The sequence below is a fragment of the Empidonax traillii genome, unplaced genomic scaffold (genome assembly GCF_003031625.1).
Source record: "Empidonax traillii isolate 1590-97213 ecotype Southwest subspecies unplaced genomic scaffold, ASM303162v1 scaffold9:size3134949, whole genome shotgun sequence".
Classification (NCBI taxonomy): domain Eukaryota; kingdom Metazoa; phylum Chordata; class Aves; order Passeriformes; family Tyrannidae; genus Empidonax; species Empidonax traillii.
The window spans coordinates 184,597-210,850 of NW_020955202.1; the positions used below are offsets into that span (position 1 = coordinate 184,597).

General features: G+C 38.5%; 1 protein-coding gene across 2 annotated transcripts in view; it reads left to right on the plus strand.

The window, feature by feature from the left end:
• Positions 1-26,254, plus strand: part of ATP8A2 (ATPase phospholipid transporting 8A2) — a 313,861-nt gene that overhangs the window by 3,806 nt on the left and 283,801 nt on the right. The window contains exon 2 of one of the 2 annotated variants that reach the window (XM_027884061.1): positions 19,980-20,133. The exons of the other annotated variant lie outside the window; for it this stretch is intronic. Within the exon in view, the coding sequence (XP_027739862.1) occupies positions 20,064-20,133 (70 nt within the window). The 5' untranslated portion in view covers positions 19,980-20,063. The remainder of the gene's footprint in view (positions 1-19,979; positions 20,134-26,254) is intronic. 2 annotated transcript variants of the gene reach the window in all.

The window sequence follows — 26,254 nt, forward strand, 5'->3', positions numbered from 1 at the left end:
TTGTACAGGTAAACCTTTTTATTGCTGTAATGTTGTACCAGCTGAGCTAAATTGATTAGATTTAAATTATTCTCAAGAAGTCTCTAACTCCTTACTGTTGGAACCACAGACTTCAAAGACCGACTTGTTCTTCTCCTTCCTGCCTCCTTAAAATCACTAAAAAGAAGCAACTGTCAATAAGACAGAATATACAATGGCATTTTTATTTTTAGGGGAAAAAAAATCGAATTCCGACTTTATAATGGATTAAAGGTACAAATTATCTTGATGTTATTTACTGTGGTCTTTTTTCAACTGCTGAGTGATACACATCAGCAAGAAGAAATATTTTTAGTGTAAAGGCAGTAACAGAATCTTCTGTCAGCTTATGAGGATCTGAAATATAAACATTGTTACATGATATGAAACAATGTTCCTTTTGTACGTTTGCCATCTACATTTCCTGTGAAATACTTGCTTATAGTTCATGCTGTGGATTTGGTCTTAAGAACACAGTGACTATCTCTTAGAATCACTTCTTTCTAAAGGATCCATCTCTTCCTTTTGTCAGAAGAATGTCTATGAAAGAACTTCTTTGGGCTATTTTTGCGCTGTGATATCATTACCATGATTGCTACTGCTGGGAAGTGTCATACAGAGCAGTTATAACACCACACAGGTCATGTATTTTGCTCAAAGCTTTTATCTTTGAGCAAAGATGGTTAAGCATTGGAACAGGCTCCTCAGAGAGCTGGTTGGGTCACCATCCCTGGAAGTGTTCAAAAAACAAGTAGACGTGGCACTTTGCGATATGGTTTAGTGGGCAAGGTGGTATTCAGTCAAAGGTTGGGTTGATGATCTTGGAGGTCTTTTACAACCCTAATGATTCCATGATTATTTGATTCCATCTGTAGCCATTTACAGCCATTACAGGTTAGACATAATTCCTATAGATATATATGTAAAACGCACAGGACCTATAGGTGAAATACTTAATCAGCTTTTCATTAATTACATATGGCTATTGATGCTTCAAATAAGGTGCAATTTGGTATTATGGAGGACAGGTTCAGATGGTGTAAGAAACACAGTGAAGGCTCGAAGCTTTCACCTTGAAGCTCATTCAAATCATCTTTACTCACAGGATATCTACATCCTATTTTGCAGGAGGACCAGCAGTTGTCCTGAATGCATTTTTGAACAAACAATCCCTATGGAGGGGGTCAGCAAAGTGCTGAGCTAAAAAATTCCTAGAATACTAACATTTAAATTTTTTGACTAAGAACAAAAGCTCTATTCTGTGTGAGAAATGTACCTGGCAGGAGCAGTGACAGTAGACACTGAACGGAGGGGTGTACTTCCTCAGCAAGTGCTTTAACTGCCCATGAACATTATCAAGAGTTATTGAAACATTTAGCAAGACAATTGCAACCATAGCATTGGCACCCAGAAATTCCACCCTGAGAATGTGATGAGAAAGTTTTCCAGGTGAAGACTAAACTTCTACTTGTTTCGTGCCAGAAGTTACTACTAAATAGACTACTTTAGTGCATGTTTGTTTATGCACACTCGAACTGCGTGGTGGTAATTTTGTGTAAGTGTTACGGAGCTCTTGTTTCTTTTCATCCATGTTTAACTGGCACATAACATAGTATAATGTGCAGCTTACTCAATCACATCAAAGGCCCAGTCCTATTTACATAAACACCAGTGACAATTATGCCTTTTGACAAAGAGCTCACCACAATAAACCCCACGTTTTATGTTACTATGTTTCTATAGCAGCACTAAGGGGAGTCTTTTCAAGCAGTGTGAGATCTTGCTCAGCTGTAAAGTGAGGTGGTGACAGTGACAGGGCTAACTGGAGGCCAACCTGGAGTTCTGCTGTCTTGGGTAACTCACTTGAAGCTTGTTTGGCTGTGAAGAGAGTCTGTTTGCATTAGGATAGGAGGGAATTTAAAATACCTCTGCTTACGACACTGAATTAGAAAATTAAGTTGCTGCACAGCTACTATGGAGCAACTTCATAAATAAACAAGGTCCTAAGTAGTGTGGCAAAAGAAACATTTTTTTTGCCTTATTGTGATGGCGGAGGTGAGATCAGGAATAAATCCATTAAAGATCAAACCACTCAGATGATGAGGAATATTCAGGAGTTAGTTAGGTAGATAAGAGATTTAACTAAGATTCAGTTCCTAAGATTAAATTAAATGAATGTATTTAATAAAAATAAAAAAATCCACTGTATAGTCAATATATAAAGTCTCTTATGTTATGGTATTTGACTATTCATAAATCCATTGCCAACATATGTACTGTCTATTTATAGGAACTATTTTATTCCTTCTCTGCTCCACTCTCTCTCCACAGGACTTTTGTTTCAGATTTTAGTTCCCTAGCAGTATCTGCTTTTAGTGTACTTCCCTGTGCTGGGTAAGTCAGTGTTCTCATTTTCTGGGTAGACCTAAAAGCACCGCCCTTCTAGTGTGATTTGGCAGTAATTATGTTGTAATTCCATGTAGGATTAAAATATCTAATAGTAAAATGATTTCAAGAAAACTGCTTGTCTGTTCAGGGTCCTAGAATATCGTCAAGATGATGAAATTGCTGGGTATACTTCCTGAATGAAACTTACTGGGTATACAAAGAATTGTTGTTCAGTATTTAATTTTCACTGCCGCCACAAGGTTTGAGCACAGTCTTGATTTCTGCCAACTCTGTTGGCGTATTTTTATGTGGAAATCTATGGCTTCAGAAATTATGTTGCTCTAAAGCATTCCTTTTTTTTTATTTTTTTTTTTTTTTAATAATTAACCTTTCTTCTCAAAAAGTTCCAAGCTGACAGATCCCATTGACTCTACATGGCATTTTGGATGATCATCTGAAAATTTATGTCAGCATCTCAAACTGATCGCTCCCCATTTAGTTAGTAATTCACAAGGCATTTTTATTGTAGCGAAGCCTTGCTATAAACAACCATTTCTGCTCTTCTAGAAGGTTGTCAAGTGATACTCTGTAGACTTGCTACATGGTGGTACTCTGAGCTTGTTCATTTCCCTTTGACCATTCTTCTTTGAGCTGTCAAGTATACCCTTTAAATAATCTTTGGGTCTCAGAGAGCTGATTTGCTACTTGTGAAGCAATATTCTAAACACCCGTGTTAGCTTTATTACTATATCAGATAAGTGTTTCATATTTATTTTCTTGTACCATGTTGCATTGTGGCACATTTTAATTAGTCTGTAATAGTACAAATATCAGAATATCTGTTAAAGACTGTGTCTGTAGAGCCTGATTGCCAACATGTTCTTTTAAGCAATAGTTAATCACAAAGTCAGTCTTGTACATATAGCTGAAAGAGCAGAAGAATATATTAGACTTTGAAAAAGCAGATGAATATCTCTGGAGCAACAGCTTTCTGCTTCTGGGACAGCCCTTACATGTGGCAGGCCTTTTTATTGACACAAATATTTTCCTTTCAGTCTCTTATCTTTTCTAGCTCAGCCTTTTGGAGCAGTTGCAGGTAGGTAAGACATGACATCTGAGAGCTTTAGATAACTCTAAAGCTTAAAGGTACATTCAAAGGATAACTATGGAAAAACCACTGACATGGCTGAAGATTGAGGAAAAAAGGTTAAATTTTATAAAATATGTTTGGTTTTTTTAGTGCAAAATAATAATAATAAAAAAGAATTATCAATATTGAAAATGTCTTATTGGAAGTTATTCCAGTATTTCTTAGGAAAGCTCTCAGATTTTTGATTAGCATTATTGCCACCTTTTCATAATGAATCCTGTCTACTAGAAAAGTTCCCAGGCAGTTTTCTTCCAGCCCCAGGAGTGGATAGATGCCTGCCTCTTCAAAAGTTCCTGGGTCTCAGACCACTGTTTGAGACCCATGTCCTAATTCTTGGCAGTAATGGCCAGACCCATGGCAGTAATTCTTGATTCTGGACATTTTTTAATATATGATTACTGGAAGCTAGAAATGGAGCAACCACACCTGAAAACAGAAGATGCAGAGTTTTGTATTTCAAGCCAAGGCACAATAAAGCAAACTTAACATACTACAGATTTTAATGAGTGACCCAGTCTACCTACCTACTTGCACTTGTCAGAGAAGTGACATGATCCATATAGTTAGAATGCAATATACATCCATGCATGTGACATTCAGAGGAGGATTCCCTTAGCAGAAACCCCAGCTAGAGGCGTAGTTATCCTTGTGGTGAGCATTAAACCTAAATTAAAAAGAATATGAAGTGCCAGTGTATTAGTCTCAATGCTCTCTTCATGTTGCGATGAAGAATCATGAGACATACTGTGGATTTTTTACTGTATTTCCACTGCTATTCAGCCTTACATAGAATATTGTTGTTATTTCTAGTTCTAATTAGCAATTTCAAAATTTTTGCATTGGAGTATCAGTGAATGAGAACTTGTCTTTCATTTGACTTATATGGTAAGAGCCATGGTTTTGTCAGACTCATCATTCATAACAAATCCAACAACATGTGTCAGTTTGTTTTAGCCAAGGGTTTGGTCTGGTGAACCTGCCTTCTTTTAGAGTGTTGTAAATCAGGATTAACACAACTGAATTTAAAGTATACATTCTGTAAAGCAGAGAAGGCAGCCTTATATCTTATGTAACACTGACTGCAAGCTCTTGATTTTTAATTCCTAATCTCTTGAATGCAGATGACCAAACCCATTTATTTGATTTCACCAAATAAGCAGGTCGTCAGGAATAGTGAAAGCAAGTGTTTATCTCCTACAATAACATCAGCCTGATGAATTTGCTACTTTGAACAGAAGGAGGGCTCAGGTGTCATCTCCCGTTGTCACAGCACTGTTCTGCCTATTTGTACAAAATATAGTAAAAGCAATCTAAGATCCTGTGCCTGTGAGATCTAGGAATATTGAACCCAATGCTTATACAAAGGATATATGAAACAAATAACCCAGACTTTTCTGTGCCTTTAAGTACTCTAAGCAAACGTCACCTTAACTTAAATGCAGTTTATTTGTAAAGGGGAGACAAAAGATACTAAAAGAATATGTGCAAAGTCAACCTCAGCTTTCATAACTCTGAAACAGATACAGAGGCTATATCTGCATTTGTCATATCAGTTACACAGCTGGGAATCAGAATTTAACTTGGAAACTTCAATCTGAAATCCAGTTGACATTTACTCAACGTTTCTGCATCACTGGAAAGGCTCAGCATAGTTACTGCTTCAGTGGTCCCATGGCTACTGAAGTGAAATACATTGACATCAATCCTGGTGCCTTGTTTTGAAGAGGGACAGAAAGACAGGGGACTTAAAGTATGCAGGTACTCCCTAGACTGGTGAGGGGACCACTCCCGTTTTACAGATTAACAGTCAAATCTTTTTCCTAGAGTTTCACTAATACAAGTTTGCATTGGGAAGCCAGCCTTGTGTCATTTATCTGCCTGGCCACAGGAGGAAAAAAAAGCTTTCATGAGATCTTAGCAGACAGAAGGGAGAAGAGAGAGCTAGCCTTTTCCCTCCAAACCCTTCCCCCAGTCAAATTAATCCTAATCCTGCACTACCTGGAGACTGAAGACTATTGACTCTTCACTCCTTAATAAAATCTTGACCTTTGCTGATTGTTTTCCCATAACCTTCAGTAAGCAAAAAGGTTTATACCCTCTGGTTTTGATCAAAGTAATCTTATCTACACATCTGAAATTTGCTTATCTGGTCTTTAAAAAGTTTTTAAACCCTACAGGTCTTCATTAGGGTAAGAAAAGGGGGTCATCAGTCTTCAGAAAGAGAAAGGAGCGGCTAAAAAGATCCAAAATATTTGCCTATTGGAACAGGTCCTTCTAAATATTGGTCCCTATCTTTCTTGTAGGCACCCTTCAAATACTGAAAGGCTGGAATAACATCTCCCCAGGCTGAACCTTCTCCAGGCTGAACAATCCCTATTGTCTCAGCCTTTTCTCATAGGAGAGGTGTGCTCCATCTCTCCAATCATCGTGGTGGTCCTCCTCTGGACTTGCAATAGCAGGTCAATGTCCTTCCTGTGCTGGGGACCCCGCAGCTGGATGCATCACTCAATGCTGGGGTCTCACCAGAGCAGAGCAGAAGGGCAGAATCCCTTCCCTCGACCTGCTGTCCATGCTGCTTTTGATGCACCCCAGGACACAACTGTCTTTCTGGGCTATGAGTGCACCTTGCTGGGTCATGTCCAGCCTCTCATCCTCCAGCACTCCCAAGTCCTTCTCCTGAGGGCTGCTCTCAGTCTGTTCATCCCCCAGCCTGTATTGGCACTGGGCATTGCCCTGACCCAGCTGCAGCACCTTGGGCTTGGCTTTGTTGAACCTCATGAGATTCCCATGGGCTAACTTCTCAAGCTTGTCCGTGTCCCTCTGGATGACATCCCGTCCTTCAGGCATGTCAACCACACCACAAAGCTTGGGAAGAGATACAAACTCTGAGAGTGTTCTGCTTCCTGGACCGTAATTTCTGACATCCTGAATTCCTCCAGTCAGTTGTTTGTTTGTTTGTTTGTTTGTTTTGGTTTTTTTTTTTTTTTTAATTCTGGAACATGGACAGCCTTTGGATACAACTGGCAACCAAACCACAGGGGAGTTTTATGTATTACCTACTCAAGAAGTAGGATGGCACATATCTTCCAGTTAATCAAGAGCTAATGCCAGTTTATCAAGAGCTTCCTACTGTGAGATGTATGCTGTCACTAAAATTGCCCAATAATACAGATGTAGCTTTCCCTAGTGCATTCCAGGTAGCCTCTCTATCACGGGTCTCTGTTGGTTGGGACTGTAAACACAGCATCTTCCACACACACTATTGTCCCATTACCATCCCCTCTTTTCTGACAGAGTAGCTCATAGGAGGTGTGCAAAATCCAAGATCCTGTAGTAGACCCAAGAAGCTCTCTTTAGTTGCAGGATCTCCATTGAAAACAGCTGATGAGGAAGTCTATTTTGTCTCACAGACACACCTACCATTTAAATCACTGTCCATTTCCATCACTGACTCCATACTCTGCTATCTCCCTGAAGTGTGTTGAGCCATGGTAGGACTTCAGGTTAGATGCAAAGGACCATGTCTGGCATGGAATGGGAGAGAGAGCAGTGAGTGTTCCCAACCTGGACTACAGAAAGACCTCAACAGTCCTAAACTTTTACCATCAAAAAAGACTGGGCTCTGAAGAAGAAGATTCTGCAGTCTGTTTTTGTTAAAGTTTTGGCCTGATAGCTGATTACCTAAACCATTTTATTTGAGGGCTTTCTGCCAAAACCCAAAAGAGAGAAAAATGGGAATAAAATAGCTGCAATAATAAATCTGATATGATTTTGTTGAGACAATGCAATTTTGTGTCATTGCTAAATAGCATAGGATTTAAATAATTTAGTACTCCTTTTGGTCCTTTTTGCTTCATTAGGCAGCCAAAGTCCCAGGGTGTGTGTACTTGCCGTTCCTTCTAGGATTGCTGTTGTTTACAGAGACATTAAACTCTTTTATCAGTGTCATCTTCTATGTAGAGAAATCCCAACAATAAAAGGCAAGAATTAATATTGTACCTTCTTCCTACCACAAATTCTCCCCCCACCCTTTTTTTTTTTTTTTAAATTAAAGTCCCTTGTAAGACACCCAGCATTTTACACACAAACATCTTGCTGAATTTCTGCATCACTGTTACAGGCTGCAAATCAAATCAGAACAGTTTTGCCCACTGATGAGATGATAGGATTTATATTTCTTTGTCCCAGTTCACATCTAGTCAGGGCAGATGGTACTATTGGAGCGTATACCATCATTAATTTGGGAGTCAGCAACTGTAAACAACCATATATTTTATTTCCATCAGAATTAGTACACAAACTAGCATTCAGTAATAGAATAACAGTATCCTAAGGAGAAGCCACAACATTTACTGAGGTAGAGAGGGATAACAGTGATGTGGTAGCTTCTATCTTTGTGGGGAGCTAAAGCTGTCTCACTTCAGCTCCAAGTATTTTGTAATCAGTGTCTCCAGAGAAACAGAATAACTTTAGTTATCTACTTCACAGGGCAATATGAAGATTACAGGCAGCTACACAGTCTTTGTATGGTGCTGGAAAACAGAAGGTGGTATACAAATATATTTCTTTAGTCAAGTAGGTTTACAGCCATTAAATTTTTTTCATAGTTGCTGTCTGGCTTTGGTGGTGTCAGACCTCATGAAACTAAGTCCACATGGATATTCTGGAAAAAAACAAACAGCACATGACCTCTTATTTAATCCTCCATTTCTTATAAAGGTTTATTTTTACAAGGGAATTTTATAAGCCATATTTCTGTAGTTGTTTGGCATTATTTTTTATTGTTTAAATGGTTTATTAACAGTGATTCTACACTAACATAAATAATTCTAATAAGAAAATAGATATATTATTTTTTATAGACTAAAATTTAAGAAGAGTGATTAAAAACCTGAAGGAGGGGGAAGGGAAGTCCTACATTAAGAAGATTGGCAGTGCTTCAACTGGAAGACTATGGTGTGACTGAGGCTATAGCCAAAAATAGAATTGGATTAACAGAAGAAAAGCAAGTAGCTAAAACTAAGGTCAAAGCAGAAATAGATGCTTTAGAATTATCTCATACACCAAAAGATAGGAAGAGATATTTGAGGAGTTTTCCTATTATATGCACCTGTAAAAAGGAAAATCAGTTTACAATGAGAGGAACTGTGAAAGATTACTCAAATAATGAGTCAATTAAGAATTAAGCTTTAAAATATGAGGAAAAAATTACAATAACCTTTTCTGGTTGTTTATGCAGGCTTTAAGATGCACACTATTAAAAATAAATTTAAAAATAAGCTGTAAAAGATAGTTGTAGTAATACCAGCACTTAAAAAAGAAACAGTAAAAACAATTTATCTAAAAACTCATTCAGGTGGGGTAACATAGTGACCAGTCAAACTGAATAGATTGTGTGAACTCCTCATCAGAAAGCAGTCTTAACTAGATAATAGCAAGTTCCACCTGATAGCAATTATTAGAGCTGTGTTTACACTAATGAGCCCCAGATCCATAATTTGTGGGTGAGACAAGATAATGCACAGATAAGAAGACTTTGAAGGAGGCGAAAGGTAGTAGAAGGTCATGTCTATAGAGATTTTGGTAGGATAAATTATAGCCTATAAGAGACTTGTCTTTTCCTGTAGCTTTGAATTTCAGTCAGGTGAGTTTTTTTGAAAGGAGGGAAGGTTACACTTGTTAAAAAAATTTCTTTTTAATGCCTTCAACTCTAACACTCTGAGGTCAACAGTGGCTATCCTTATCTCCTCTTCAATTTTATATATAGAAAAGCTGAAAGCCTGTTTTCCTGATAGGTAGCTTTATGCATCAATAATGTAAGGGTCTAGTAGCAAGCAAAGCCCATGTCTGCTTTTTGCTGTAATACTTTTGTTCTTTTGTCTGTGATTAGATATTGCTTGGTAAAAGTATAGCTAAGACTTAAATCGGGACAGCAGACAATGATAATTCTATATCAGAATAATTCCTTCCTCTAATCATGTGATCCTGTTGTCACATACGCTTAAACTGTGCTGTGAGCACTACAGTGGTGGCTCTCAACAGCTGTGTGGTAGGAGTTATGTTAAAAATTAATGTATGCCTAATGTGTGAGACTTCTTCAAATTTATTAGGGTGTAAGGCTTATCAGTGATGAGGAACTGTTGTTTTATCAATGAACTCAGTATTAAGGTAGTAACTGAGTGGAAGGGATTTCTCTCTATTGAGTAGTTCTACTATTCACAGCAAAACAGAATGGCTGTGGGGGAATACGTAGTAGTAATATTTCTAAGAACCTCTAAACATGGTATAGCAAACTAATGCTTACCAATTGGGGGCTTCTGCTCATATAAGACTAAATATCCTCTGTAATAGTCTGTGAAGAGAAATGAGGCTTTTAGGCTGTCACAAAAAATAGCTGTATGAAACTTGTCCCCAGGAGTTATTTCAGAAAACTGAGTGTTTGCTTTGATGTATTATTAAAAAAAAAAAAAAAAAAAAAGAAACATATTGGAGATGGGGAGTGACTACTTCCCTTTCATAGATACTCTTTCATGAAGACACTTGACCAACCTGTATATAATCCAGGAATGGCTATAGGTCAGGACTATTTGAAACTCTGTTCTGAAGAGTTTAGCACCAGTTTTATGTCTTCAGCCATTTCTTGCACTGAATATAAAGAGAGAGAAGAGTGACTGATGTCTAGCTGATAAGACTTTCTTAGCAATGAGACACCAGTGCTTGCTGTACCTGGATGGATGCACTGTCATCTGAAACTGAGTGAACCAGTTATTGATATTCAGCTCTCAGCAGTGGTTGGCTGGTTTGGCCTTTTTTCCCCTTTTTTTCCTTATTTTCCTCCCTAGGGCTACTTTTTAATGAAAAACTCCTCCAGTACTAGCATATGAGTCATAAGCATAATTTCCTCTAAATTCACAGCAGCCCATGCAATACTAGATAATTAAATATTGAAAAGGTTTGTGATTCTGGTCTTTGCTCATTCTAGAAGCTATTGCAATAAAACTCTGCCTATTGCAGGCAGGTACTGAAGTGTCTCAAAAGTGACAGATGGATACAGTACAAATGTACTTAAACCACAGAAATGATGCAATAGGTCAAGCTGAATCCTGATCTGATGGAAAAAAAGCATTTAATGTTTTAGCAATGACAAGCCCTGTGTGAACCCTAGCAGGAGACCTATATGGTCACAGCTCCAGCTGGTCCAGTCAGCATAATTCTGCCTAAATCAAATTTACTGTCACTGGTCAGCAGCACTTCAGGGGCTGATGTATAGGCTTCCCAGAAAAATCTATGGAAACACCATAATATATCTCTTAGAGGTCAAGCCACTGAGACTGCTAGTGAGGGGGGCAGAGAGAAGAGGAAAGAATATTTTTTAAAACTCGTACAGTACAGATGCTCCTGACAAGATAGCTGTTCCAGTAAGAACAACCAGCATGAGAAGGATTATTATGTTGGGATTTTTAAAATAAAAATGCTTTATTGGTGAAAACGTCTGCAGCTATGCTTATAGTATAGGACTTCAGCATAACAGTAGCAGGTGGCTGCAGCATTGGAATAACTGGTAATTATGTTTTTGATATAATGTGCTTCAAAGGAAAAAGGAAGAATCCACATGAATTTGTAGCTCAATAAGCTTTATTTTCATCCTTGATCTGGCCTTCTGACTAAGGCTGCAGAGCAGAGATAAGACTGGCTGATACTGCAAACCTGTAAGCTTCTCTTATCTGTGACTAGTGCTCTCTTCCTTCAGGGAACAGGCAGAGGCGTGTGATGGCAGTTTTTCACTTGTCCTTGGTTAAACATAGAACTGCTGTTGAATTTTCTCTTTTGCAAGTCTGTTTATACATCCATTAAACTGAAAATAAATTTGTCCTACACCAAAGATGTTCATTAAGTTCACAAGTCTGTTTTGAGTTTTGTGCAGATGAATGTCTTTGTTAAGCTGCCTTAATCATAGCTGTTCTGTGTTCTGGCTTTGGTAGTCCTTGGTGGTATAGATCACTTGTAATTAATATGAGACGTTTTGCACTAGATTCTACATCTAGTGCTCAAGGCTCAGAGTACAGGATCTATTGTTTTGGGTCTAAATGTAAGAAACCTGAACTGCAGACACCCATTCTTCCACTCCCTTGCTGTAACTCTTTTCTTGAGGAGGTGGTGGACTCAGTCTAGCATTCCAAGTCCTCTGGAAACTGCCAGGTGGTGGGGAGGGCTGCTAATTCTTGTACCAGCATATTTACTCCTGTTTGAAGGTGCTTTAAAAGGAAGAAAATTTCTGTTAGGGCCAGAAAATGCATCTTAGAAATGTGTTACCTCTCTGCATATGCCCTGTGTTGTTATGCTGATATAGGACAGTGGAGTCCCTCTGCCATGTATCTGTTATTCCTAGAGCTCTGAAAATAGTTATCATGAGGTTTATGTTGCCTTCCTGCTGGTAACAATCAGCTCTGTTGTCCACTCTGCACTATGGTATTTCTTGTTTCTCTCGCTGAAGGACTGTGATGGTTCTGTGTGGGTTTTGCTCATAGCTCTGGGCTTCAGTGCAGTCTTCTACATGGATGTGCAGTGTGCCCTTCACCATGTAGGATTGCTGAACAGTTCTTGTTCTGAAGGTGGAGGACTAAAATATTCTGTCTGATTAACAATGCAGGTAGTATTAACTTTGTTCTTGAATTATGTCAGGCTTCAATGTAATTAGTAGGTATTACATTAGAAAAAACACCAAGAGTTAAATAAGAACATAATAGATGAATTTTAATAGTTAGTGCACTAGTCAGTTACAAAAGATACTGTTTTGTGCAAGGCATTTGGATGCTGCTTGACACAGCTGAAAGTATACTGCAATTAGAGAGAATGAATTGGTTGCCAATTTCCTCTTTTAAATGCTTCCATTGAAAGTCCCACTAACAGTTGTAGTGGACCTTTAATGAATACAATAAGCCACATAATCCACATAAGTCTGCGTGGCTTGGTACATGGTACGTTCTATAATGGTACCATACATTTATGTTTTCTATCTGATTTGCTAAGTACTTTATCAACAGTGTGGTATGATTTTTATTTAAAAAAAAAAAAAGTTTGCCTCAGTGAGAATAGATTATAACTTCATTTTCTCTTCATCATTTGTCTCACATCCACTTGGTTCTGTGTTAAGCACGTTTGGAGAAAAACAGAAGTAACAGAGTAGTAAGGATACAGTTGGTTGGTAATGTGCTGTTCTTAGTTTAACTTTCAGCCCTTAGAACTTGTAGTATGATACTGGAGTACCCTCTTGGGTAGGCTCATTTTGGTGGCTTGTGCAAGCAGTGCAAGTGCTCAGTGATGCAGACAGTATCTGCTTCATGCCAATTCAAAGGCACGTCTGAGTATCTAAGAGTGTAGTTGGATGCATATGCCTGTACCAAATCGTAGGTCCTTCATCTAACAGAGCCAGGATGAGGTAAAATTAGGCCTTGCTTCTACAGTAGCCTAGTCACTCCTTCCTCCAAGTGAACCTTTGCTGTTGTCTTCTGCATTACGTGTAACATCACTAGAAAGTAGGGAGAATTGGTTTGAAGAAATGCTGGGAGGAAAGACTGACTGTATCTGGCTGTATCCATCAGTCAATCCTTCATGATCAGGCTTGGTACTCTTTCTTACCATTTGTAGATGAAGGGATATGTGGATTTGAAACCCTGGGATTCAAGGGAGTTTGTTTTAACCTTAGTTTCCTAGTCTGCAGTCAAATATCTCCTTGTAAAGGCAGTATCAGCTGTCTTGTGTGGCATATAGGTGTGCTCAGGGTATGCCCACATGGTCATATACTTAAATATGTTCCTGAAGGCTGGTGCTCTGCTAACATCCTCCAAAGTATGGACTGATGGATTTGAGGATGTTATGCTTCTGTTTTGGACAAATGTGGATGTAAAAGATGAGACATCTGGGGAATTTGGTAAGGGTGAGTTGAGAGTTGCCCTCAAAGGTGCTGAGGGGGAGGCTCCACCTTCTTGCAGGGCCATTATCTCACAATGCCGTAGCACAGGTCAGCATTCAGGATGTTCAAGCTGTCGGCAGCGCTAGTGAGGAAATGGGGTTCAGTAAGGCATGGCTGGCTTGCTACTGGTTGAACCCTTTCCAGTTGGCAGTGATGAGATGAGGACATGGTGATGGATTTGCTGTGCCTTTGCTGCAGTAGGATCCATCACAAAATGTAGAGGGGCCAGCACTGGACTGGTTGGCATTAGAGCTGTGGTCTGCTGTGTTTTGTTCTTAATTTTTAAAATTTGCCCCAATACTGTTATCAACCCATTTCTGATCAGGGCAGGGGTACTGTGTAACTAATACATAGGGCTTACAGGTTTCAAAGCAAGTCTAGTTAGAGTGGGTGGGGGACACAGAAGTTGAATCATGATAGAATATGCATAGTACTGGATTTTCATCAGATGCAAATTTGGATTTTGTTAGAGCTATTCTAGATCTCCCTGTGGTAGCTGAAGCCAGCTTTCCCCAAGACTCACCAGACTGCTTATCTTAGTTGCTACCTCTTACTTTATAGCCTGTCTGCCTGCTGTGGATTCCTTTGTGGTTTTTTTTGTTTTTGTTTTGTTTGCTTGTTTTGGGTTTTGGCTGGTTTTGTTTGTTTTTAAACTCAATTGGTTTTGGTATGTAATGGGGATTGCTCATAAGGGAGTTGCTATAGATCCATTAATCATCAGAACAGCTTTCATGGGAAGAGTCTTAGGGCTGCATTAAATCTATCTTGAGAACCTGTAGGGAAGAGGCTGTGCTTGGTCTCTGTTCTTGTAACTAGAGTGCATCATTTTTGAATCTTTAACTTCTCAGACTTTGGCCAGAGGCCAGAAATTAGGCCATAGGGCCTTGTTAGGCAGGAATGGGTAAGTGATGCAATTTGCTTTTGGATTAGTGGATCTGTGGCCTTTTATTTTATGAGGCATTTTTTGTACAGGTTTCATCTGGTAAATGACTTCTTGTCTGGCCTGTTAGAAGGCAGCAGTCTCAGGCATAGGTCAAGTACTACTGCCACAGGGTATGAGGAATGCATTTCTTTGCTTTATCCTGTGACCCAAGATCTTGTTAAATGTTTTTATTTTCCCTATTACAGAGATCTAGCATTCTTGCCTCTAGAAAGAAAAAAAAAAAAAAGCTAAATCAAATCCATGGCATTTTTAATGCATGCTTAATGTAAGTGCAAATAAATGCAAGAAGCCATAGTGTCTTTGGGCTACTTACAACAAATAGAATTATCTTAACATAATGATTATTTGGCTTTTGTTGGTGTTTACACAAAATAATATTAAGAGTAAAAGGATGAAACCAAAATGCCTGTTCTCTTTATTGATAGTATTACATTGTTCCCAAGTATTTCATTTTCTTTATTGACATCAATATTTTCGCTTTCTAAAGTAGAAAGCCTATTTAATGTGAAAGCAAATGCACTGATAAGTGAGACAAAAGCATTGCTAACTGGATTGCAAGGATTGTCTATTAATAGTCATGCTGCTTTAGTTTGTTTGGGTGGTCTAAGTTAGTAGAACACAAGCTAGGTGGCAGGGTATTCGTTCACAAAACTGAAAATGAATGTGAGTGAGAAGTTGGTTGTCCTGCTGGCAAAATCTAAGAACTAATCTGTTCTGGCTCCAAGCTTTTTTCCCCTAGGAGTGTTTGTAAACCAGCATTTGAAGAACTGTTCTCTGGTAGTCTTGAATGTCTTCATGAAAGTCATAGATTACTTTAACTGATAAAGGTGTATTCCCAACATACACGGCAGGGGTGGTCTTGCTGTACAAGTACAGAAGTGGCTTTGGAGGCGTAATTAGCTCCTATGTTTTGTCGTATGTTGGAAACGTTGCAGAAGACAAGTTTACAGTAAGAACAGATGTGATCCTGCATCTCCTACGTTTGAATACTGGAAGACTGCTCTGGACTACTTTGAGAACAGAGGTTCACCCTGGGATATCTGTTAATGTTTGCCTCTTAGTGAGGCAAACTGAGCCTCTTTTTCTAGCCACTAGTATGGGAATATGAGTGACTGTTATCCTCTTTTATGTTTTCTGTAATGATAAAATTTATGGTTTGTGCTTTAATTTTGACTGTGATTGGTTGAGAAAAAATAGTTTCTGGAGAGAAAAGCACTTGGTAAATATCAAGGGCACTTGCTGAAAGTAGTACCAAGCTAATCTAGGAAGAAATGTAGCTTTATTGAAAACTTGTTCTCTCTTCCTTTGCATGCTAGGTGTCTTAGAAAATGCGTTTTTTTAAGATGGTAGCTGCACTTGAGTATGTGTAGATGGGACAGTGTTTAGAGCTGTCCTGTAAGAAGCCTCTAAGTATGCATACTTATGTAGTAAGTAAGCAGCACAAATTTGGTGGTAGCTGTACATCATTTTTATCCTTAGAGCTTGCCTAGTTTTATGGTGCACTTCTGTAAATAGTAATGAAAAATCATACTTCAGCAAGATGCTTTTCTTTCAGACAAGTTGTGGGAGCTTCAGGCCACAGTACTCTGTTGTGGGATTTGGTGTACTATTTTGCTATTAGCTTTGAGATTAAGGCTTGAAGTCAAATTCTTGAAATGAATTAATGTTGTATTACCTTGCTGGATTTCTTACAAGAGAAGTCAACAACTGGGAAGACTAAGTTATTCAAACTAGAAAACCTCTTCAAGGTGCAGTAAATTATTTTTCTTTAAATTTGAAACTTACTGGTGGCTGTAAGACTGATCTGAAACAGAAGACTGCTAGTGGATGGGACATAATACCTTAGTGCTAGTCAAAGGATGCCTCACAAAACAGAAGGTAGCTGTTTTTTCAGGCTCTCATTTTGCTCTGAAAAAGACGCTTGGAATTTCCCTTCTTCCCTTCACCTTTTGAACAGGAAGTATTTGAAGTAATTTTTTTCAGAGAGGGGAATATAGGAAGATATTCTTTAGAGGATTACTAGATCATGATGAATCTCAAATTTACTGATTTTAATATATATTTAAATAAACAGAATAGATATGTAAAAAACTGAGTCCTCTGTAGATCTTATAGCAGGATGGACTTTGGTGCACAATAATGAAATCAAAATTGTTATACTTTTTGCCATTAAAATTCCATCAATGTGAATTAGCTGACTTATCACTAATCTCATCAAGATTAAGAGACCTTAATCTTACTCAAACAACATTATAGTCCAGAATAAGAGGCTGGAAATTGATTTTTTTTTTTTTCTTGTTTGTATTGCATGTGTTCACATACATGTGCTTGCTATTTTGTGATTCACCACAAGCTATCAGCAGCTTGGAGGTGATCTGATAAAAACTGATAATTCTCTTACTAAATTATTTGAGGTTACATTCTCAAATACTAAATTATTTGAGGTATCCTAGCTGCTGAGCTGCTCTGAGAATTAATTTGCTTCCCAGTCTATGGTAGGGAACCTGAATCTTTGATTATACAATCTAGGGAAATACATTTAAAAGAGAACCTACAGCTACTGTTTCATTATTAACAAATGCCTCTTAGAAGAACGGTTTTCATGACCCTGCAGGCAGTTCTATGCACATCTGTCAATGTTTGCCATCGTGAAAGCGTAAAACTGGTTCTCAGTTGAAGTGTTACTTCAGGATTCTTTTGAACAGGTGCTTTGTATAAACCTTAAAGGCAGAAATACTGGAGGAGGGCAAAGAGAAGGTTTTTGAACTTCAACAGCGTCCTGCTATCAACACTAAACAGAAATGGGGTATGCCTTAACTTTTGGCTGGAAAATAGTCTTAAATGCAAGTGATAGTAGCAGTTACTACCCTGCTTGCTACCTGCATTTATAAAGTTGATTTCCTAACTAGGAAAACAGAGCTTGAACTAGTGGGGTTTGATACAACAGTACAATTATCTTAAATCATTTGAATACACTGTGTGACAAACCGATGCTACAAGAGCTATTTTTTCATGTTCAGCTATTCTGTTCTCGAAACTGCAGCCTCAGACAGAAGGGAGTAGATGCTACCCCCACCAATCTGTTTGGAGTTGACATGCTAAAGCTTTTTAACATCTTAGAATGAAATAGCAGTTTAAACTAATAGTGGGTGGGATGATGAGGTGTAATGAGTGGAGAACTTGTCAGTTCATCCCAACAAAAATCTCATGAATTCTGGTGATACCAAATCCATTTTGAAATTATTCAAATGTGGGCTTTCTAACTTAATGTTTAAACAAAATGTCCTGTTTCTGGTGTAAGGTACTAAGAATCCAAATACTTATATTTAGACATAAATTGTATTTGTTATATAACTGTAATGAAGTACATTCCAGACTTGAAAAATCGTTAGCTGCTACAAGATTTGAGTAATTGCTAATTAGTGTGGTTTGTGGCCAGTACTCATGGAGTCACTAGAGTAGGAACAAATGCACTTAAGCCAGTTGTGGTATTTGGTTTCTGGCTTTTAGTCCTTCTTATTGGCCTGCCAGAAACTTGTCCTACGTATTGACTGGCTTTCCATCCTGAAGTACAAAGAATTAAGAGATATTTGCTTTATTGCAAGTTATTAATTGGGTGAAATTTATTTTTTTTTTTTTTTTAACAACTTGCAGGATTCTGAGCTCTGCTTGTGGCTGTGGGCATTATGCTGGTTTCCAGTGCTGTGCTGCATTTCTCTTTGCCCGTCCCACTGACTGTGCTCAGGGAAAGTGCCTTGCTGGCCAGCACCTGGTAGTCAAGTAGCAACTTTGTGTGGGATGAAGGTGCTACAGGTGCTCAGCACATAGTGAAGTGATCATGTATTTGAGGGTGTGGGCAGAGGAGTGGCTTGAAATCTGAACTCTAATAGTGTTAAGCAGCTTAAACTTCTCTACAGAGTAGTCTTCTTTGGGAGCACAGATCTCTTCCTCCCTGCAGAAGGAAAAGCTCTCTACCATTTTTTAGTAGAAAAATTAAAGTACAGCTATATGCAGAGGAAAAGCGGATACAACACTATCTACTCATGGATTCATTTGTGCAGGGAATAGATAATGTTCTCAAACATTGTTCTCTATTGTTTTCCTCATGCATTATGCAACATGTTTCCCTAATGAAAGCAGGATAAGAGCACCTAAAATTTTGAGTTACCTTCCTCTCCTGAGGAAAAAGCACTTACTTGTAGCTAGCAGTGTCTTCCATGGTTTCCTGTCATTATGTTGCTCATAATTATTTGATATCCCTTATGTGATTGTCTCTTGCCAGCCTTAGTGGTGCCAGTTGTCAGGTCACATCTGATTTTCTGCTCCATGCAGCTTCCTGTACATGAAAGAGATGGGCTTGATATACCTCTCATATGTGGAGTCTGGCTTTGCACAGGCATGAACAGAACTAAATCCCCAAGTTGATGGTGTAATGTTAGTGTGCTGGTAGCTTCAGAAAGACTGAACTAGCCAAGGTAGAAGTTGCTACTTAACAGCCAGTGGTGGTTCCCATCTTCTTTCCTTGCTGAAGTGGTCTGGCTTTTTTGGAGTACACAGCTGTCCTAGCATAACCATACTCTCTTGCTAAAAATAGCAGATGTACCACTCAAGTAGGCCTGTGGCCACAGGGAAATGTTCTACAGATCTAATACTTTGCTGGCATGGTTGCTTCTGATACAGCTCAAAAAGCCAAATCCTTACTTCCTCCTGTGACTGTCTTCTGAGGTTTTAAGTTTTCTTTTCTATTCCCTATCCAAAAAGCAAGCAAATAGTTTGGAGTGGGGCAGTGGGAAGAAGAGGAGACAGACTGCCAGGGAGGAAGGATACTGGAAAACTGTTCTTAATGCCTGATAGTGATATATGTGGCCCACAAATAGGATTACTAGTCATGGTTATCCAAGGTGCATCTGACATAAGTACATGTGGCTCTAAAGAGAGGCACATACTCATGGGGTTACTACAGGTGAAAAAAAAAAAAAAGGAAAACTACTCTTTCCTTTCTTAAAGGAGAGGGGTTTTTATTAGCAGAAATGATAGCTGAAATAGTTTTTAACCTTTTCATTTGACAGCCACAATACTTTGCTATTAACCTTGCTCATAGGCAAAGGAAAGTAAATTAAAAATAATCCTTAGAGACCCATTCATCTCTGCAGGTATAATGACCTGTAACCTCACAGATACCATCTCTGGTAGGAACAGAACTTGAGTTCTACAGTATCTTTATATTAGGCTTTCACTTGAGAAATTGTGCTTTGAAACCTAGTGGGGAGGGGATGTGTGTCAAAAGTCAAAGAACTGGGCAGGTCTCTGTTTCAAGTACTGAAATACAGGATGATGTTGAATTCCCCCCCCCCCCTTTTTTTTTTTTATGTTGAAACGTATTAGAATGTTTCAATGAAAGCCACAGCTGTCTCTTTGTGCATGGGTATATGCAGACACCTACTGCACACTTGCCTTCTGTGAATCCAATGCAGAGCAATTTGAAAGTGCAAACATATATTTCACAGATTACCATGGGGATCACTTTAATCAGCTTTGAGACCTGCTAATGCTGTAGAGATCTTTGAAGGACTACTGCTGTTTTCATCTCCATGCAGCCAGTGCAAGAAGGAATGAACGTCATGTCTCTGTGCCGTCGCTGGAAGAGATGCTTCTCTCTAGGTAACTGTACAATGGGCAGCTGCTTTTGTTGTGCATTACACTGAACTGGGGGTGGACAGAATTAAGAGCAACAGCTTTGGGAACACTTCAGAGCAAAAGGTCACTACGTATTCAGTAAGTCTTGCTAATCTAGTATTGGCTAGAAGCCAGTGTTACAGGCTTCTGGGCTTTTAGTAGAAGACAACAGATAGCTTTAAATAATAAGCATATAAATGGAAAAGCATTTATTCTTCTTGTTTAAATTGTTCTCTTAGAAATCAAGATCAGCTGTGCTTGCAGCTGATATGCTTAAAGCTGTTAGTAAATTGTTACAGAGCAGATGCATTACAGAAAGGAAAAAAGCACTTGGGTGTCAGAATGCTAACAGAATTATGATGTGCCAAGGATATTTTTAGCTTCAACCAATATTAATGCAGGGAAACAGGCCTCAAAGGTGGGAGGAGAGAAGGCTGTAACTGCTTTCTTTTAAGCATTAGCTGTGGCTGTCAGTTGTGCTAAGGAGATTTCTGATGACTGTTTTTGAAATATTCCACTAATCCCAAAACAGATAGATGTATCTGATAGTTATGAATATGGCCCAAAATGGGATTACTAGTCATGGTTATCCAAGGTGTATCTAACAAAAGTACTAGAATTTCAGGATCTTTCTGGAGCAGTGGGATTATTGACAGGAGAGATGCTTATTTTTGTTTGAAATATAAGAGTCCAATATATCTGTAGCTTTTGCCACCTCATGTTCACTTTTTAAAAACTATTTTAACAATCAAATCTGATACATTCCAGGAACTGCAAATAATCAGACTGGAAGAAGGGAGTAGAATTACTGTTTTGCCTTGTCAAATGCAATGGTTTCAGTATTTTTTTTCAGTGGTTTTTTGGTTTGAAAGATTTTTTTTTGAGCTGGAAATTCAAAATAAACTTAAATACAAAGTTGCTTTTATTTCAGAGACTGAAAGTGCATGCAGAATGAACACAATATGTTTTTACATGTTTGTCCAATTAATCTGCATTTGTCCTGTTGCCTTGTCATTAAAATGCTTCTGTGTTAAATGAGTAGCTCTAAATCCAGTACCTTCCACACTGTTTCAAATGCTGAAGATTTGTTCAGTGTTTTCTAATGTATGCCTGTGTTTTGAACTCAGTTACCAGCTGGTAGGCCATGCTAGTCCAGGAATTAAAAAAAAAAACAAATAATTTGTGAAAAGAGCAGTGAGATGTTGACACGTGACATTACCAATAGATGAGCAGAAACACTGGCCTCCATAGTCTTAAAACCATGTAACCCCAAACCTAGAACATAGAAGCAGTGCATGGTATATTGACTTCTCACTGAACCAATGCCTCCGTTACCTCTTTCAAAGCTGCCTTAGTGCTGCTTCTTGTGGGGCTTGCTCAAGATGTGCTGTTGGTTAGAAAAAAATTGATGACACATTTCTTTTAGGATGCCTTGGTGTTGTTATAGTATTTATTAAGTTGTTGGAAACCTGGAGCATATGGAACTCGTAGGTATCTTTCAGAGTTGAATCTGAGTTTGAGAAGTCTGAACAGCTTTGAGAAAATCTATTGTACATGAAGTGTTTGGATTTAAACTTAGGGGTTTCAGTAACGGCTTGGGAGGTTCCTTGAGCTTACTGGACCTGCTTATTTAAAATTCTGTTTTACTTGCCTATTTAAAACTCTGGTGTTGAACAGTAGCTGCTGAAGCTGAGTATTCAACTTTGTGTCAGGCTATTAGGTATAATTCATATGCTACCTGAAATTTATTTTTTCAGGCCTTGGATGTATCATCAGTTCGTATAAGTCAGACACATGTGGATATAAAAAAACCCCCCTGCTTCAAGTCCAAGTTATGGTAAACAAACTCCTAGCAAATAGACAAGTGAATTTGGAGAACAGAAGGAAAGAGTAGAATAGGAGTGAAGCAACACCATTTTTATTTAGTGCAATATGGGGACTTTAACAACAAGCCACTTGTTTTAACTGGTGTCAATTCTTAGTGCCCTTAATGTTTTTGAAAACATAGTCTGGAAGCTGGGGCAGCGGAAGAAGGAATTAGCTTTTTTACTTACTAGTGATATGGGTTCAACCTTGCAATTTAGCTGACATCTGTGGCTATGAAGCTTGAGGCAGAATAAGAATAGATCATGTTCAGTGTGATTAGCTCAGCATTATCAGCAGAAGCTGCTTGTTTTTGGCATTAGCTGAGAAGGTAACAAAATTGCTTGGGAGATGGAGAAGAGCTATTTTAGGCCAAGTGCTATTCCTCTTGTGGTCTCACCAAGGCTGCATATGAGGATTGTTAGAGGGAATAGAAACATCGGGTCTTTATTTTGTTATTCCAAGATGCCAAAAGAAATGAACCGAGGAGACCTTAACACATACCACAGACAGCCCTAGGCACCTTTGCTTTCCCCTACCTGAGTATTTTGTCAACTCATTTTGGCTTTGAATAATGTGGCTGTTTGCTGTTCATACAGAGGGAAATGAATTTTATTGGATGGATCTGCTTCTTATCCCTTGCCTCACTAAGAGTTCTGTCCTGTCTCTTGAAATACACAATATTTTGTATGACAGCGCCTCTGAATCTTCTCTGTATACAGTTTCTGCTAAACTGTAAACCCCTGAGGCAGCATAATTCTGGCTGCTGCTGTTTAGTTCTCTGAAGTGTCTCTAGCATTCTGCTAGGAATCTGTTTTGTTTGTGACAACATTTAGCTGCTTCATTCAAAGGAACTTGGGCATATGCATCAAAATCCAGGCTCCAGCTGTCTCTGGCATGCAATTCCATTTTCAGTTAGAGGCTGTTCCTCAAAACAAGCAGTGTTTTGTGCCTTGAATTTCTTAGTGTTAAGAACTTTCTAGTCAGTAATTTAAGACTATTCAGAAAGACCATTTTCAGTGTTGTCAAATTTAATTTAAATCTGGGATAAACAAAGCATGTACCATTCCTTTTTAGTTTTAACATTAACAAGGCCAAGCAAATGTTCTCCTAATTTCTTTAATCTCAACGGTTGCTTTTGTATCAGCTAAGGCTACAAGAAGTTTGTCATAAATGTTCAGTTCTAGTTAAGTGAAAGCTACTGATGCTGTGGGTCTGTTAACACAGCTGATCAATCATCTATGACCTACTGATCTGCCTGTACTGTGAGTCTCTCTCTATGTATTACAACACTGCAGGTCTTCTGTAGTTACATGATACCAGTGATTGGTCCTCCTTGGACTGACAAGTACATCCAAGCTTTTCTTTTGGCTTAGGTGAGCTCTGATTTTATAGCAACAGTCTTTGCAGTGATCCCTGAAGTGCACTGTCAGGTGTTTGCACTGTAGGATATTGAACACTTGTATGTTCCTGAAGGCTGGATTAATCCTTCTCTCAAGGACGGGCACTTGTAAGCTGCAATGTAGTAATCCAGGCTTCAAAGTAAGCAAGCCCAAACTAGAAGCCACTCACCTGTCTTGTGTTGTTGACTGACTAAATGAAATTGTCTCCCAAATTGGTCTCAGAGTAGGCTGAGAAGCGATCTCTTTCTAACATGATGGCTCCTCTCACAGAGAAAAGCTTGACAGAGGCTCTTTCTGCATGGCAGCTTCCCTTAGTAGTTACTCTTATAGGCAACTACTCTTGAGTTTCTTAAAACTTGTGAAATCCATGAGCATTATCACATTTGCTAACTTGTCTGCTGATCTTAGTCTTGTTAATTTTGATAATATACACACATTGCATAGTTATAAAGAGAAAAGGAGCTAAGTTACAGACCTGCGTCTGTTTAATTTTCTTTGCAATTTCTGTGTTAACTTGATGGATGACAACTTCCTCCTTGTATCCTGGAATCCAGAAAACAAGGTTCATTTGCCCAGCAGTTGTCTCTTGTTGTGCTTTTGAAGATTGATTTACTCTTCATATCCTTTTGGGGCCACTGTCTTCAACTGAGACATCTTCATCCAACTCTTGCTTTGTTTATTGATCTATATTTTGCACAGAAAATAATTCTGTTAAAATAAACCTACAAAACTGATTTCCTTCTATGCATTTCTAAAAGATCTGCTATAAAGGTATGGATGTCCTTCTGTGTTCTGATTCGAACAGGAAAGTTATCTGAGAGCTTTAAGTCTCGCTGTCCCAAGTTTGATTTGTAGTAGGACTGTCCATGGCAATCTTGAGTTGCTTTAGCTGAACACAAGTTTATTTTACTTTAGCTTTTGACAGACACAAATTCAGGTTAATTTTAAGCATAAATTCTAGTATGAAGAACTCCAACCTGATGTTGTTTTGCTCGCTTAGTATCCTCCTAGTTTTGCTGGAACATGCAACTGCCCAAAAAAACCCAAACAAAACCAAACCCCTGAAAACCCAAACCAGCAATTACAGGCATTTGGGGAACGTACCATGAGTTAGAGTCAGAACTGAATTCACTTCCAGCTTTTCTGTTTTGCATTGTCTCTAGTCTATAAGAAAAACAGTACCTCCCCTGGGACTGTACATAATGCTGCTTATGTGTCTTCCTGCATAGGGGCTTGGTCTGGCTGAGTAGTCACTTAGATATCTGCAATAGCATTTTGGATACTAACTGTACTGATTTGCTATCCACTTTATTAATGTTGCATGGTGGCAAGCATTTCAGCCTTTTACTGTACAAGCCCCATTGTAGGGTTCCTACTGCCTGGAATGACAGATATGGAGGGATAGCTCTTGCGTCCAGCATCACAAACATTTCCTGATGATGCTCTGAAGGCTGGGTACATGTGCTCTCATGCACTGTGTATGTAGCAGCTAACAACTGCCTTCTGTCACTAGAATTTGTCACAGCCTCCTTGTTATCCTAGATTGAAGCTCTCTGAATGTCAGTAGTCCAGTCTAAAAGACTTTAACTGCTTATGCTCAGCGCTCACGTTAGCAGAACTGACACCATTCTGTTTTTAGGTAACTCTTTACCATCTAAGCTGATTAGACACTACTAGGTCAGAAACTCAGTACTAGTGGAGTCCCAGGTGAAAATATACAGTACTTTGCTTCTTTTTCCCAGTCAACTTTTTCCATTACTGTGAAAATCTTACACTTGTTACTATCATATATAAAAGATTGTTTTTAGTAAACAGAAGTTCTGGTTGGCCTCAAACCACAAGGAACTTTCTTGGGAAGCCTGAGGAAGGTTTTATAACTGTCTATTCAAGTTGACAAGATTGTTCATATTTTGGTGATCAAAGTTAAATGGGTACCAAACTTCTTAACTGTACCTGCTGAAAGCTTTAAGTTCCTGAAAGATATGTTTGTGGTAATATCCATGGTGCTGTTTACAGAACTTAAATAGCTTGCAGTAAAACTAAATATATATTACTTTATTATTTAGCAGGTTTTTTTTTTAAAGAAAATAATATCTTCATTTCTTGATGTAACTTGCTCTACTCCTAAGATATAGAGTAAATGTCATCTAGGCAGGAATGTGCCATTTTTGCTTCTCCTTTAGCAAATGAAAAAGTCATTTGATTTCCAGTAACTTAAAGCAGAACAGTTCTTGCATGATTCTTGAGAGAAATGAGATGTGTCTTTCAACTGTGGTATAAACTTCCAGCCTGTTGCTATTATGAGCCCTGGTTATTTGCATGTAGGTGATCTAAAGACATCTTACTTTGCAAGATGTATCTATGATAAAGGAAGCATGTTTAACAGCACTTTTGGTAATAGAAGAGCTAGAAAATAAAAGCCCCACTGTGAATTCTTCCTTTCCTCAGACATGAGTATGCCAGAATGCTTGCCTACAACTTTACACTATGGAACACTGTGGAAGTTTTCTAAATTCTTAAAAATTAAAGCTTTAACACTGTCAGGTTTTTTTTTCACATGAACTGGTTGTAACTCAAGGTTAAGATGTCCCAGTGGGAACAAAGCTTTCTGGGAGGACCTGGTAGCCGAGTTCATGCCCTGTGTCTCCCGTTGAGAGCATGCTGTGCTCTGTCTCTTTGAACTCCTACCTTACGCACTTTTAGATTAACTTCCAAGTGCATTTCTGTTGAACAGTGAAGGCAGATAATGGAACAGTGTAAGAAAGAGTGGTTTTAGGTAAAACCAGCTCACTTATACAAGCTTCAAAGTCACTGTTAACATATGAACTTGTTGACAATTC